This window comes from Euprymna scolopes, chromosome 35 (assembly GCF_053919585.1).
Source record: "Euprymna scolopes isolate OS-2025 chromosome 35, ASM5391958v1, whole genome shotgun sequence".
Lineage (NCBI taxonomy): Eukaryota > Metazoa > Mollusca > Cephalopoda > Sepiida > Sepiolidae > Euprymna > Euprymna scolopes.
This window is the reverse complement of record NC_136516.1, coordinates 14,284,135-14,301,918: the sequence shown is the minus strand read 5'-3', so window position 1 is coordinate 14,301,918 and position 17,784 is coordinate 14,284,135. Positions and strand designations below refer to the sequence as shown.

The 17,784-nt window shown below is 29.3% G+C and overlaps 1 protein-coding gene across 1 annotated transcript in view; it reads right to left on the bottom strand.

Moving 5' to 3' along the window:
• LOC145259586 (uncharacterized) overlaps positions 1-17,784 on the bottom strand; it is a 146,995-nt gene that overhangs the window by 76,656 nt on the left and 52,555 nt on the right. Inside the window, exons 9-12 of the mRNA XM_080117240.1 lie at positions 11,827-11,908; positions 10,557-10,669; positions 3,280-3,369; positions 539-628 (exon numbers count right to left, since the gene is read on the bottom strand). Of these exons, the coding sequence (XP_079973366.1) occupies positions 539-628; positions 3,280-3,369; positions 10,557-10,669; positions 11,827-11,908 (375 nt within the window). The remainder of the gene's footprint in view (positions 1-538; positions 629-3,279; positions 3,370-10,556; positions 10,670-11,826; positions 11,909-17,784) is intronic.

Sequence of the window (17,784 nt, the reverse complement as noted above, 5' to 3'; positions counted from 1 at the left end):
ACCAGGTTTGTGAGTTATATTATCCTTTGAGCCAATTTTAGACTGAGCAGTCCACTCCAATTTCACATCCAAAATCTTATTTGGGAATTCAAATTGAAAATAATCTCTCAATAGGAATATTTCAAACATCAAGAGTAATTATAGGACAACTGAAGTCTTAAACTGAAACCCGTAGAAACCATTATCAGTCGCCTCGATGTTAGTCAATCATGATAAAGGTCGTTAACAAAATATTCATTATTATTCAATAAAGAATAATTTTTATGAAATACTTCATTAAATTCAAACTGTTATTGAAACTTATCATTATTTGAGATTTCAAATATAATGATAACCAGGAATATAATCATTTAAAAATAACTTTAATATTTAAATTAAATATATTCTCTGCGATATTCAAACAGTTAATACCTGCATTGACCATTGGTTTCTTTTGCCTACAAAAGATGCAATTAAGAAAAAAAAAGGAGCTTTTGAATGGAAGATGCTATAATCAAAAACGGATATTGATAATAGAATGACCAAACATGGCTCTCACCTTTTTATTTCCGCCACCGGGCTTGTGTATGAGATTGGCCTTGGAACCGACTTTTGATTGAACAGACCATTCCACTTTCTCATCTACGATCTGACATGGGGAGGTAAATAAAGATATTTAACGTCAGCTCTGGCCATGAGAGGTGACTCGCATCTGATCTAAACGAAGTTATCCCCCTTACAAAATGTTTTTAAAAAATAAAAATAAATAGCTCCGCACACGGAATTCAATTAATATATATATATATATATATATATATATATATATATATATATATATATATATATAAAATAAATAAATTTAAAAATCATAAAAATAAATAAAAATGATAGTAATGATACTAAAAGCAAATAAAAACAAATAAAATATCAAAATCTTATCAATATTGAACTCAAAAATATTACCTAGACAGCATTCTATTTATTACATAGCTAACTCCAACCGTTTTCTTTTACATGTTTTAAAAGTTGAGCATTTGTCTGAACTATTATGTTATACAGACCCAACCATTAAGGCAAGTAAGATTTGTATTAAATTAAATAAATAATAAAAAATAAAATAATAATAAAAAAAATAGAATAATTTATTTCACTTTTTGCATTTGTGTTGCCTTGCTTTCAATCCTGCTTCATCACAAACAGGATTTATCAACCATTCCTTACTCTTCCCTGGCTTTTTTTTCCTCAACTAACCCAAGAACTAATCCATTCTTTCAATGTGGCCATACCATCACAATCTCCTGTTCTGCACACATTTCCATACACTGCCTAAATGTAATCTTCCTCTGAGGTCATCAGATCTAATCTGTCTTTAAGACTCATATTACACCTACATTATATTCTTTTTTTTTCCCCCATACAATGCATATCCTCAATTATCACTGGCCAGGTTTTAATTCTATACATTATCACACTGTGTACATGGGCCTAGCAGACTCTTTCCTTGATTGACAGTGGTAATGCTCGACTGATAAGTAATGGTAAAAGATCCCTGAACTTACTCCATCCATTCATAATTCTTGTAATTACAGTAGTATCTACTCCACTCTGGACTCCAATGGTATCACATAGATAACAAAACTTCTCAACAATCTCAATAGCTTCATCATCCAAATATATTTTATCCACATCTGAGTTCTCATCTGACTTCATTGTCTTATACTTCTGGCATACAAACTGTTCGTCCTTACTCAACCTACCAGTAATTTCACCGCACTTCTTGCTTATGCCACAAAAAAAATGATCTTTTTAAGATTAATAGTTTTCAAGAGTACCAAGTATTTCTTTTTGTTTATATTTTAAAATTGGGATAACAATTGTTTATCTATACAATGTTTTTTGTTTTGTTTTGTTTTTAAAGCGTATATGTTTTAAAAGTTCTTGTTTCTTCTTCATAAGTCGAGCAAAGTTTTAAATTATTTTTTTAATTCTCAACAAAACAAAATGAATACATAGAAATTCTTGTAAAGCAAAAATACATAATATTAATGTTACCATGTTTGCATCTCATAGTTATGTTGACTTGCTAACATTATAAGTGTCAGTTCATATTAAGCTCATACTTTTATAGGTGTCTGTAACTTGCCTTATAATATACATTGCCACACCAGTTCTCATCAGATCACCAAAGTTTAACAACGTTGAACCTGATCAGTACGAGAAGGATATTGTCAAGGAGGCAGCTCAACAAGAACTTGCTTACATTGGCCTTGAATGTTATAGTTAGCTAGGAAGCAACTCTACGGCATTGTGTTCCACAGACGAGCAATTCTTGGAGTTTTCATTTAGTTTTAGGTGCAGATAGAGAGTGAGGGAAATTGTCGATAGTGGTTGTAGCAAGGTGAGTGTTTGTTGTGAATGTTTTACAGTAAATAACATGTTAAAAGTAACGTGGATAATTGATATATTTAATAACATGTGATTTAATGAACAAAAAAACAACAAAAAAAAACAAGTTCTATAAATATCTTAAAATCAGTTCCATTAATTATTCATATTTAATTCTTGAATGTGTGTGTGTGTGTGTGTGTATATACGTGTGAACAATGACTATATTAAATCCAAATTCAGAGTGCCATTTAAGATCATTGACAATTGCTTCCGTTATATGTTTTACTTAATAAGAGCATATATCTATTCTTCAGCTTTGGATGCATCTCTCATATTTGTTCATTAAAGTAACTTTGTATATGTCCATTTCTCCCATAACTGTCGGATTAATTTCCTCATCTAATCATCATTAGTTTTTCCCATCACTTTTAAACTGTAAAACACAGTATCGATAAATTTTGAAAATAATACTAAGATGAAAATAACCAGAAAAAAATGTGCGCTTTTAAAAATTTAAAAAAAAAAAAAGATTACAAATGAACACTGAATAATGAGATCTGAAAATTGAAACAAAAATCGTGAGATACAAATATGTGAAAGTTGGCAGATTTGCAAGTGATTTTGATACAAAGATCAACGTAATAAAAAACAATGAAAGCAAAAAAAAAAAAAATGGAAAGACAAAAAAACAAAAATAATAAACAAAATATACGCATTATTTGAAACAACAAAAAATGAAAAGATTATAAATTCAAATTATAAATTATCTTACAGTTAATTTGTTTTATTTTGATGATCTGAATTGATAACAGTTAAAAAAATGAATTTTAATATTTTCAAACGTTTATAAAGCAACAAACAAAGCCAGTCAGGATTTTGTTTTGAGAGAAAAATGTAACTGGCGCATATTACCTTCTTGTCACCTCCACCAGGTTTATGAGTAAGGTTGTCTTTGGAGCCAATTTTAGCCCTGCATTCCCACTCAATTTTTTCATCAGTAATCTGATAGGAAAGGAGAAGGCGCGTGAACTAATTGCAATCACAATATAAATCAATCCAACATCACAACCTTTTGCTGGGCTGATTCGTTTTTTGTCTTCATTTTTTTTTCTCAATAAAAGAAAAAAAATAGTCACATATTTTTTTTTTCCATCACAAAAATAAAAATAAAATTTTTAATGCAAACAGTATTATAATAATATTTTGTAAGTTATACAAAGATATTTACTTAATTTAATCAAGTTGCAGCTAACAACCATTTATTCAATAAAGATATACATACTTTCATCATCTAAGCTCATTTTTTTTAAATTTAATTTTTTGTTAATCATAATTATAAGGTGATGCAAAAAGAAAATGCCACCATCATGGAAACATTAATAAAATTCACATTCCTTTGTGTAATCCAACCATATTTGGTAAAAATAAACTTAAGTCTATACTGGACTTGTGCACCAATTTTTAGTCATCTGTTTCATCGCTGTGCAATAATATGTAGGGATACTTTGGTAATCATTGCATTAATAGGAGGTGTAATGCTGAATGGGCTTCACACTTGTCAAACTATAAATGTTTAGATTTTTATGTGTCGGGTTATCTCCAAGATAATGTGTACCAAAAGAGCAATCACCAGAATATTCCTGAACTGCAAAGGGCCATCACAGCAAAATTCAATCATATCAAGCTGTGCTTGAAACACATAGGTGCACATTTGGAAGTTTCATTGAACAGTGATAAAACAAATTTTTTAAAAAAAAGAAAAGGAAAAGAGAAAAACAAAGAGAAAGAGAGAGGAAGATAGAGATAGGAAGAGAAATACAGAGAGAGGGTGTGTGTGTGTGTGTGTGTGTGTGTGTGTGTGTGTGTGTGTGTGTGTGTGTGTGTGTGTGTGAGAGTGAGAGAGGGAGAGAAAGAGAGAGAGAAATTTTAAAAAAATAGAAAGGGGAAAGAGAGAGAGAGGAAGATAGAGATAGGGACAGAAATACAGAGAAAGTGTGTGTGTGTGTGTGTGTGTGTGTGTGAAAGAGAGAGAGAGAGAGAGAAAATCTATCAAAACAATTCCCAGACTATTCCAGAATTAGAGAAGACCATCACAGACAAAATTAATTATATCCAGTTATGCTTGCAATGCAAGAGGTACACTTTTGAAACATAATTAAACGGCAACAAAAACAAAGCTACTTGGATATTACTGACTAAAACTTAGGCATAGAGTAAAGTTTATTAGTACCAAATATGGTCGGATTGCAGAAAGGATTATATATTTTTATCAAAGATTCCTTATTTGATTGGCATTTAATTTGATCCACCCTGTATTATTACTATATCTACTATTATTTCACCGATTTTAGACTAGTAGCAACAAATATGTTATCACACACATATCTGCCGCTGAAGTTCATTGATGTTAAATCATATTAATATTATCGCTATCATCATTATTACTATTATCAAATTTTTTACAAATTACTGCTTATTTTTCGCTGGACTTCAAGAGAGTATAATTCTTATCAGTTGTCCACGGCTTTATGTAGTATCATAAAATTTTAGTTATTTTTTTAGAATTACATTCTATTTTGATAAGATATTCAGCTGTAATTGTGCAAGTGCAGTCTACAATTGCAGTGATTGCATCGACACATGTGCAAGCAACTAAAGCATAAAAGGAAGAACATAAAAGATAAATTTCAATATTCATTTAAGAAGCATATATATATATATATATATATATATATATATATATATATATGTATATGTGTGTGTGTGTGTGTGTGTGAATGTGTTTTTAGTTAAAAATGGTGAATTTCGTTACATTTAAAACATTTTTTTTTTAAATAGCCTCATAGAAAGTATAAAGCATGTAAATTAGAGGTGTTAACATATTTTTTAAATATATATTTTGGAAAGTTTTTTGTCTTTTTTTTTTTTTTTTTTTTTTTCAAACAAAATAAACACATATGCAACTTTTATTAACATTTTCAACTCTGAACAGCACTTATTTCAACAGTCATTGGATGACCCTACAGAATGCATAAACAAAATAAAATTAGTTTATAAACTGAGATTCAATAATCATAAACTTAGTATTAGACAAAAACCATCCTATTCCCAAATATGTAAACATTTTAGCCAAACATTTTAAGCATATTTAGATAATATTAAATGCATGCTAATTAGACACAAAATTCCTGTTCATATATGCATACAAACAAAAGAATCAAAATGGATAGAGTATGGTGTCCAGGCGTCTGTGTAATATCCAGCATCTAGGGAGAGTTCAAAGATTGGCTTCTCAAATAGTGCAAGGTCTACGGGATCTGCCCTATGAAAGTTAACTTTTTCCCCCTTGGCCACCAAATCAACAGTCTCTTCCATTTTTGAAATGACTCTTTCCCTGTTGGTTGCATTATGTTGCTGGTCCTGTGTAGTCCTAGGAGGTCCACCATCTCAGGCTTTGCCTTCTCTCTTTGAGAAGGAGTTAGTTTATTGCTAACCACCTTTTTACTGGGTAATGCTGATAGGACTGTTCAGGCGTTTTTTGCAGGTCAGAGTGCTCTTCTTCTAGGACACTGGCTCTTCAATCCCACTTTCCAACACTTGTGTCACATCTTCCCGGCATGATAGGCTTAAGGTTTTTAAAAATTGACAATGATCTCATTTTGTCAATAAACAAATTACTTGGCTTAAGCAGTAATAAGAACATGATAGATGTGTATACGGCGACAACTATTAGATTGGTGCAAACACTATTGTTTTATCACATATGCTACTTATATATCATTTCTGAATTAATCTATTGATATATATATAGTCATGTTATATATCATTTTGAAGTGTGTTTTTCGCTCTATCGAATCGTGTTATTCGTTACCGTTCTCAATCTCTTCATTTATTTTTGATCAGGCTTTCTGACAGCATGGACAAAATTCAAATCAACACGATTTTCTTGTTCCAGTTCAAACTAGACCGAAAAGCTGGCGAGACAGCTCATGATATCAATGATGCATTTGACCCAGGAACCACTAGTGAACATGTGGCACAACGATGGTTCAAGAAATTTCACAATAGTGACAAGAGCCTCGAAGATGAAGATGATCACGGCTGGCCGACTGCAGTTGAAAATGAACATTTGAAAGCCTTAATTGAAGCCAATCCTTTCAAAACCACGAGAAGTTGCCGTTGAATTGAAGGTCGACCACTCAAAAGTTGTTCGCTGTTTAAAGCAAATAGGGAAGTCAAAAAAGTTGGATAAATGGGGGTTGCATGAATTGAACAATAATCAAAAAAACTGTCATTTTGAGGTGTCTTCTATGTTCCTTCTGCACAACAAAAATGACCCATTTCTTGAGCGGATTGTGACATGTAATGAGAAATGGATCCGCTATGACAACCGGTGATGTTCGGCACAGTGGTTGAATGCTGGAGAAGCTCCACAACACTTCCCAAAGCCAAAATTGCACCAAAAAAAGGTTATGGTCAGTGTTTGGTGGTCTGTGGTCGGTCTCATCTATCATAGTTTCTTGAATCTGGGTGAAATGATCACGGCAGAAAAGTAGTACTACCGACAAATTGAAAAAATGCACCAGAAGCTCCAACGTAAGTGCCCTAGATTGGTCAATATGAAGAGCCAATTCTCTTCCATGACAATGCTCACTTGTATGTTGCTCAATTGACCCTGCAGAATCTGAACGAATTGGGCTACAAGACTCTGCCTCATCTGCCATATTCACCATACCTCTTACCCACCAATTATCACTTTTTCAAGCATCTTAACAACTTCCTGCACAAAAAATGCTTCAAAAACTGAAATGATGCCAAATCAGCCTTCAATGACTTCATCGCTTCCAGAACTCTGGATTTCTACACTAATGGGATAAATAAACTTGTTTCTCGTTGGAAAAATGTGTCAATTCTAATGGTTCTTGTTTCGATTAATAAAGTTTATTATGAAAGGAGTTATGATTCTTTGAAGTTGAATATCAAAAAACATTATTTTTGCACCAACCTAATAGATATTAATAAAAATAAAAGAGAAATTCTCTTTGCAGATCACGAATGTAAATCTTCATGTCAAAGCAAAGGTTGCATGCAGGCATGAGAAAATCATCAAGAGAAAGTTGAATAGAAAGTTTTGTTCAGACTTGATAATGTCTAAATAGAGGACTGTTTGAAATATTTTAAATTATATTCACACTTATAATGTACATGTTTTTAGGTTTTTTATGAAGCCATTTTAAAAATGTGAGGAAATTTATCATTTTAGCTAAGAAATACAAACACACATGCATATATCATGGAATTGAAAGCAACTAGAAGCAAAAATAATGCTCCTTTTCATTAATTTATTTTTAAAATATTATATATATATATATTTATATATATATATATATATATATATATATATATATATATTGTGGATAACTATTTTATCAGTAAAATAAATAAATAAAAACGATGAACATATGTATATGCATTTATATTTATATTTGTGTGTATAATATATATATATATATATATATATATATATATATATATATATATGTTTACATTAAAAAATATGGGGCAATTATTCAGATATAAGGTAGACTACCTCCAAATCTCCCAGGGAGAGATAATTCATACCGAATTTAATTATTGTTGAAATTAACAAAAATAGACATATAGACATTATACATATAAGGGATAAAATATCAGGATGTAATGATTAATAATAATGATAATAATAGGTTTTATTTATTTTAAAAAGTATGACACGAAAAAAAATACCACTCATGCAATCATTAATAAAATTTTAATCTTTTCTGCAATTCAACTATATATGTAATACAAATAATTCAATCTATGTTTAACTTGTCAATCAAGTTTGAGTCATGAATGTCCATCAAATTTTGTTTTATCGTCATTCAATGATATCCAGGGACACTTTGATGAGTGTCTCATCAGTAAGCTATATAGGCATCACTGAACAATAACCTTCTTGAATTTAAACTGTGAATACCTCAAAGATAATGTAAACCAAAATAATCCTCAGGTTATTCCTGAGCTGAACAGTGTCATCACAAAAGAGTTATTGACAATTTTGCTTGTTGTAGTAAGGTGTTCTGATAATTGAACAGTGATAAAAAATAGTTGGATATTTCTGGCTGAAACTTGGTGTACAAGCCAGGTATAGCCTGAAGTTTATTTCTACAAAATATGCTTGGTTTGTAGAAAGGATTGTGAATATGATTAATGATTACATGGTAGCATTTTTTAGGTGTCGATCTCTAATTTATGATTAATGTAAAGAAGCTGTTTAGGTAAATTGATTACTTATAAAAGAGGCTTTTTATATAAAGATCCAATTTAATGATGTTTAAAAAAAAATAAATAAATAATAATGTAAATGGAATTCAACATTCATATTATTTGGATTATTCGGACTAGTGTACTCATCTTGAGTGTTATTTGCACAACATTTTGATCGATGTAACCGTCGACCTTCTTCTAGTGTATCTTGTTGAACTCAGGAATCTTTCTGTCGAACTTGAAAATCAGCATGCAATTTTAAATGGAACTCTTTATTTAATCCATGACTGGGTAGAAGTCCTAATAAATTGTATTTTGAGTACCGCCCACACTGAGGATTGAACTTCAACCTTCAGAAAAGTATCAATTATAACTGAATTTACCTAGTACTTTATCCATTACACCACAGGTCCTTGCAGATTTCTGAGTTCAACAATATACATCTGAAGAAAATCAGAGATTACATCAGATGAAACATTGTGAAAATAACACTCAAGATGAGAACTGTAGTCCAAATAATCCAAATAATATGAATTATCAATCCTCATCTAAAAAATTCAGTAACATTGTTAAAAAATTTTAAAGAATTCAAAATCGAAATCAAAATACAATCTTATTACATCCATGGCTAGTACGGTTGGGGGAGGAATTTCCTATGAAGAGAGGGTTGTTTCATTAAAAAGATCACATTTAGATGATATTTAAATTATTGAATAATGAAAAATTAACTCAAAAGTGTTTTTCAAATTATTTCTAAATGAGAGAATTTCAAAGAGGAAACAATATGAACTAAACTTTTTGTTAGAATATATCAACTCATTCACTCTATAAAACTATACCAATTGAAGAATTTGAACATCAAATGAAAATTAATTCTATCGAATGTATTTAAAAAAAAAAATCATAATTAAAACTATAATCAAATAAATATTAAAACATATAGCTAAATGTGTTTAAGCCTGTCTACAAAATCTATCTTTTCTATATTAATAAAATTGAGACATTTCACAAGTATTTAGCACCTCAACATAACTTTGATAATTACACATTATTTTTTTTTAATTTGCTCTTAATTGAATATTTATTAAAATAAAAATTACAATAAAATAAACAAATATCTGGAAAATCCTATTAAAAATATATAATTTGATTTTAAATTTAAATTAACCAGAATGCATTTCCATTTATTCTCAAAGAAATCTGGAGAAATATTTTGTTAATAGTTGAAAAAAAAAATGAATTACTTTGTGACCCTTCGAAATCTGAAAGTCTTTAGATTCTCAAATCTGGTTTTAAAATTGTTAGAAAATTCTTTAGTTAAAAGATTTAAGTTTTTTTATCTATTTACAGCAATCATTTTATAAATGGATATTAAAACAATTTTACCCTAACAAAATTACTTATAATTTTATAAAAATTTGGTTCAATTAATAATTTAATGATCAAACAATGCCCTAATAATTAAATTTAACATTCCAAAATCCTATTTAAAAATGAATAAGACAATTTCTTTACAAAATTATTTTTTTCTTTAAAACATAGTATTTCGAAAATTAAATTTAATTATGATATAGTTCAATCATTAAATTATAATTTAGATCTAAGTTTTATAAAAACCATAATTAATTGTTGTTAAGGTAATGTTTTAATCTTGAGTTACATGATTGGATGTAATAAATCGCTTCCAAACCTTTCAATCTTTTACTCAAATGAGGATTCTGTTTAGAATTCCAAAGTCAGTTTAAAAATGACTTTCTATTTGACAGATTAAAGTATAATTTTTGTTTTAATTTATAAAACTAAAATGTATTTTTAGCAATAGAAGAATGCATTGTGCAAAAGCTAGGAATTAAGAAATGGTCAATTTTCATGTTTATTCTTGAAATATGAATGAGACTCACTCTTTTATCTCCACCACCTGGCCTGTGGTCAACTTTGTCCAGGGAACCAACTTTTGGTTTAGCAGTTTCTAAAAATGACAAACGTTTATTTTCAATCTTTATATTTCCTCCACCTGTAAAAGATAAAATGTTTGTAATAACTTAATAATTGAAACCCATTAGTTGATTTAAATTTATTTGTTTTTGTTTTTTTTTCTTATTTTATTCAACCAATATGCATGCATATAATATATGAGGAGAGAACTTGAATGCCTACTAGACACTATCCTCAAGTGTGTAAAGTCTCTCTGTATAGGAGTTTGTCTAGGCAACATGGTATGAGGATACTTTCCCTTCAAGTAAACCCTGATAAATATAGAAAATAACATAGTATTCACAGACCAAATAAGACCTCCTCAGTATGACTACCTCGCACTAGCATATACCAGGAATGGTGCACTTTCTACAAGTGATGTTGTTTATAATAAAAGCACTAAGCTGGATACTCCACCAGATTAAATGAATTCTTGTTGTGAAATCCAGTGAGATCAAGAGATAAAAAGAATGGTATACTACAACATAGTTAAATGATAAATTGGGGAGAGGAAATTTAATGTTATTCACTTCTTTAGCTAACTTGAGATTTGAGAGGCAAAGGCGAATTTAATGGAGCATCCAAATATCTATGTATCTCATATAGAGATCAAGTATGAGCCTCAAGAAGGGACCCCTTGGTTTCTGAAAACTTTAATTGAAATAAAATGAAACAAAGTATATAAATCATAAATATATAGGCAAATTGTGTAAGCTATTCATCTATTGGCTATCATGAACATAATTTGACCAATCAGATTAGTTGACAGAAATTAAATGCTAATTATTCTATTCAGTTTTTGGCTTCCATAACATTTCGACAACATACTAGAGATTTAAAAAATTGACAAAACTATTTTTTTCTTTGAATTAGTAAATATTCTTCATTGGTAAACATCAAACTCATACATTTACTGCCATACATTATCATAAATTATCTGTCTTTGAGTTTCTCTACAAAAAGTTTTATTCAGACTTAAATTTTACCCTTTAATAACAAAATAATCAAGCGAAAAAACGAAACAAAAAGAAAATTGTTAATTATCATAGACCAAATGATAAGAAGACTTTTTTAAATAGAAAAATCGATCATTTTTAATACTCAAATAAAATTCTAGTAACAATTTCCCACCAAATATATTAGAATATCCAAAGAAAAAAAATCTACCTTCAAATTGACTGAGACGTGCTCTCTTACCTGGCTTATGTGTGATGTTATCTTTGGAGCCAATCCGACTTTGTACTGCATCATATTTCTCCTTCCGATTAACAATTCTAACCTGGAAAAGTCAATAATCAAAAATAATAATCAATGCAAAATCTATATCGGAAAGCTTCTTACAGAATTAATAAAAATAAGAGGAAAATTTATATCAACTCTGGTGATATTATGATCTTGCTTGTTGCTGAGCACATTTCTCATCTGTGTATTATTCACAAATAATTATATTTTTAGATAAACATTACTTTTTTACAAAGATACCCATATTTTATATAGGAAATTTCCACAAAGGAAATTTGTCCAAATCTCATTTTCATTTTTGTGGATCTTTCTATGTTCTAGCCTGTATGGATAAAAGAGTTTGTACTCCTATATTGAAATAGTACTCTGGGGTTATCTACCCTTGGCACAGGAAGTACTGAGGAGTTATCTGCTCCTTAGGACAATATAAGAGATAAAAGCAGCCATTTTTTTTTAAAGGAACTCAGCAATGAACTGTAGACCAATATCTCTCATACTTTACACAACCAACAGATAATTATTATTTGTTTATATAACATAGAATTTGTACACAAAATATGGATATCCTATAAAATAGCATTGCTTACTATAAAAATATAAAGTCTGATTTGAAATTGATTATTTACTTCATATGTATCATTTTTACTTGATTCATATATAAATATGTATTCCTCACAATAAATTTGGAAAAAAAAACTTCTTTATAAATCAAATATGTCAGTTATTTTTTATTATTATCATTCATTTCTTCTTTATCTTGAATCTCATTTCGTAAAACTTCATTCACACAAATCAATTTTTTATATCTGTTTTGCCCTATAATTCAATCACATGTGTAAACATTCTTAGTAGCAGGTTCGTTTAATAATTGGCAACACTGGAAGCAATAATTTGCTTGAAAAATAACTGTTATGTACAAAGTGCAGACAATATTTGTTTGCAATTTTCCACTATTAATTTTATGCATATCTCTAAAAACTTTCATTATCAATCTTGTTTTCATCTAAACCAATTTCCATTTTTTTTCTTTTTTCAGAATAAATGATTATGAACAATTTTGAATCTCCATATTTATGGAAAGGACATTGAATTCTCCTTGGAATTTATACTGGAAGGACAAATAAGGAAATTTTTAAACTTCCTCAGCATCAGCAGATGGCTGGTAGAAAATGTTAACAATGAATTAAAAGATTCAGGATTTGACTACATGGCAATATTAGTTGTTGAAAGTCAGGCTATCATCAATAAGGAATCCTGCTTCTTCCCTAAGAGCTTTATGCTGAATATCAATGGCTACACCTGCATTCTGACTGAAGTAATAAAACCTTGCATTGACCACGAGGCTGCATGTAAGTTGTACATGTGACAGTAAGATTCAGTGCCCTGTCATACCAGCCGGAAGATATTGGCTTGCTTGTCAGAGAACTGTGTCAATCACATTTCACTTGACGTGGTCATATAGTTCACCTTATTGCCTTTTCTTCAACTTCTTTGTATGGATTGAGCGGAATGAGACACGGACATATACAGCCACACCTAAAGGCTAACATAATCAGAGCCTTTGGAGGTTAAAGTCCAGAGACAGTAATGAAGGCATATAGCTAGTTTCAAAAGTTTCTAAAGATTGTCATCAATGCCAAAGATGGATTCATTGAGTGAAACTGACAGAAAATGTTATGACAACAAACTGAAACTTAAATGAATAAATCTCAAAAGATGAAACTATTGCATTATTTTTCTAAGGGAATAATTTTCCAAACAAATATTGTCCACAACCACGTAATGATCAGTAGTGGTGAAAGTTGGGTAGAACTTGATTATTCAAGAACTTGTTTACTTTGGACTTGAAAACGATTATATATGAAAATAAATGGCAAATAAACATGCCAACCTTACTGATTTTTTTTTTTTTAATTCAATTAAATAAACAGGATAATTGATATTTGAGAACAACAATGTAGAAAAATAATGAAAATAAAATAACTTGCATATTTCATCATTTCTAAAACATTTTTCATATATTATGGCAACAAAATTGGTCATATGTGTGCATTATTACAATTAACATTAATATAAAACTATTAATATAAAAATATGTTAAAAAGACTAATGAATAAAAGAAACAAAAAATATTTCCATTGTAAAATTAGATGTGCCATTCATCAAACATCTGTGAGCTGTGATTTACTTGTGCCTGTTATATACTAATATGGTTGAACCCAGTTAGCCAACTAACCATCACCAGAACAGTAGACAAGTTAACTACATATGCCTTGACAAACTTTAAGCAAGCTTGCAGTAAGGGAGAGAACTGACATTTGTAGTCAAACATAGTAATATACATCAACAATTAATTATTATTATTTATTTATTTTTACTATAGAGTCACTGCTTATCAATGTCTAGAGGTCACTCAAGGATAAAGGTTAATGAGTATCAAGTGAGATGACACTATGATGATCAGTGATGGTGAAAATTGGATAGAAATTAATTATTTAAGAAGACAGCGTGAAAGAACTTGTTTACATTGGATTTGAAAACGACTATGTTACAGTTAGGTGGGAAGCCACCCTGTAGTATAGAGTTCCACAGGAGGGCAGTTTTGCTCATGGAATTTTTGTTTAATGCTTGTAAGATGGTTAAAATCTCAATCATTGGGTTTTTGTCATTGGGCATTTGTCATAAAGATTTGTAAAGATTTTCTTGAAACAAATCATGCACCATTGGTTCAAGGCATTGGATACACAAGCAAATTAAAATGATGTTAGAATAGCATGTCATTAATCATAAAGTTTGAATAAAAATATGAACACAAAAATAAAACTCATCTTCATCTGAACACAAAAAAAAACAATTCAAAGATTTTCAAATATTTTTTTTAAATTACGAATTAAAATCAATTTTTAAAAGTTTGGTTATGTTTGTTTTATACAAGCCCGATTTTTTTAAACGAGAAGTAAATCTGTTTTTGCTTACTACAGACTTTCTCTGTTTCAAATTATAAAAAGAAAAAGAAAGATATGTAACTGTCTTCATTCATTACAGAGTTACTTTCCTTTGTAATAAAAATATTAAATTTCCAAAATTAGAGCTCTGGAAATTATTTGCTATTGAAATGCACCATTAGAGCACCTGCATAAAAATTGGATTCTTTTAAAATTATTAAGACTTTTTTTTTCATGGCAGGGTTATTGTAATCTGGAAAAGTTTCCCCATTTACTTGATGGCAAAGTTAGATATGAGGTCGGTTTTTTATTTATTTATTTTTTATTTATTTATTTATCTATTTATTTTTATTTTATTAGAGGGGTATTTGGCTAAGGAATACAAAAATACAAATTGACTAGGTCAAAGACTTCTCCTCAGACCGAGAATAGAATAGATATTAAACTTTGCTTGGTTCTTGTTCAGAATTCCCCCAATATTGACAAAAAAAAAAAAAAAAAAAAAACACAAACAGAAAAGTATGTATAGTGTACATACTCATGACAAAACAAAATATATTCCAAAAATCATGTAAATATATCAAATAATTTTATTTTTGAATAAGAAAATCAAATTTTATGAGTAACAAAAGAGACGCTCGTCCACCATTTTGAAAACAATCTTAAAAAATATTAAACAAAGGGAGATAAATCTTGCAAGTTTGAATTAAGTTATGTTGTAATACATACAAATTCCTATTAATCACTTAAAAATTATTTTCTTTATAAAAACAAAATTACTTGATCAATTCAGGTGATTTTTAGAATATGACATTATTGTTTCATAACAAGTACATACATCAAATATTTTTCTTTGTTTTTGTTTTTTGTCAAGAGGAATAGTCGATATAATTCAGAGAAAATATACTGAAAACTCAGTTATAGTCAGCTAATGTACAAGTAATGGTGACAAGGCAAATCAGTTCTTTCAATTTTATTGTTCTTCAGTATTTCTATCGTAAAGCGATAAAAATAACACAATTAGTCTTTCTTTGCACTTTTAATAGCAAAATTAAAAAAGTAAGTTTTTATTTTATTTGAAATTTTATAAGAAATATTTGTTTATGAAGTTACAAAAATAAAAGTTTTTTATTGGAATTTATATAAATTATGATTATTATTGAAATTATGTTTATGAAAGTATAAAATAAAAAAAGAATGATCAGAAAAAGGTAATAAAAAAAGTATGTGTCCAGAGGAGATATAGGCATGAGAAAGAAAAGCAAAGGAACAGATTTATCTTGTCACCACTTCCAGTAGAGCAGCTACGCCAGAAATTAGGAAGTACGTCAGCTCACTATAATCAAAAACTCCAATCAATGAAAATGATACAACATAAAATCTCTTACAAAATGTTCTTTTTAGACAATGAAACTGTTCACTCAAATAGGCTTTCTTGTGCATGGAAAAAAATCATTGATGTACAGTAAGAATATAAGCCAATATCTGATAGACGTTTGACTCTATAAACAAAGATGATAAATTCCAAACTGCAATTTATACAATGCTATTTCCCAAAATCTGCAAATAACTTATTGAATAAGATGTATTATAGATAACATCTCTAAAACAGAATCATATATTTTAATTTTGTGATTATAATTTCAAAGTTGGTCAATTATACACCAACATTCAGCTGAGTCCTTCAAACAATAGAAAACTTTTTCTCCATTTTTGTCACAGTCTTTACTGCTTTGTTTTTAATGTTTTTTTTGTTGTTTTTTTTCAGAATGGTTTTATAAAATAAAAATATATTTTACAAGTTTACATAAAAATGTTTTTACTTTGAAATTTAAAATTAAAAAAAAAAAAACTTTTCAGAATAACGACTAAAAATATATTTTCATTATAACATATTTTATTAAAAATAAAACCACTGTGACAAAGAAACACTTCAAAGTATTTTTATGTGGAGTTTTAAAATTAAACTGGAATTTGTGTAAGTATTAATAAAAAAACGACTTTTCCTTGATATAACACCAGCAAGACTTGGCAAGATTTCCACTAAATAGCTAAATAGAAAGCAGAAGTCGAAAACAAATTGTTTTAGTAAAAATAACCTTTGTGTGTTATTCCAAAATTTGATCTAAAAGTCAAACAAAGAAAAATGTAAATTTTTCAAAATATGCCTAAGATCTGCAATAAAACCTTAAAACATACACAAAAGTATAAAACAATCGACTGTTGGTGTAGTATATCTAGAAGGAATGGTGGAAGGGTATAGAAAAAGAAGTAAACCACTGTCATGGTGTTATAAAATATGTTCCTTGACTTCCAGCTGAATCAGTCAGTTAAAAACCATAGTGAGGGACAGAAAGTCTTGGAGACAATTCATGTGATTCCAAAGTTCGATTTTCAGTTTCACTGAAACAAGCAGTCAAACACTCATTTGTTGACTTCTTTTTCAAGAACCAACTGCTCTAATTCTGTTACAGAGGCATGTTTCAGTTTTCTTTTGGAGAGAATCAGACAATTAGGTGAAAGAATTTTCTACCTTTTTGTAATTAGTTTGAATATGAAGATTATCAAAGAGATAAAAATGAGAGGCTGAAAATGAAACAAAATACAGAAGTTAAGATTGCTATTTACAAAACTAATAAATGTGTGTCTTTATTTGGATGAGTATCTCCGATGAGAAAACACTCCAACAATGTTATTTTGTTGTGTGACAAGAGAATGGTTTCTCAGGTGGTTGAGTAGTTGTAGGTAATAAGCGGTGAAATAGTAAATATATACGAGTCTAAAACAAAAAATGTCATATTCTGCAGAAGAGTAAACATTTGATAATTTGGATTATTCAAACTATTGTTCTCGCCTTGAATGTTATTTTCACACAACGTTTTGGTCGATGTAATCTCTAACTTTCTTCAGGTGTATCATATTGAACTCGGGAATCTTTCTGTTGAACTCATCATAGTGGATAAAGTAC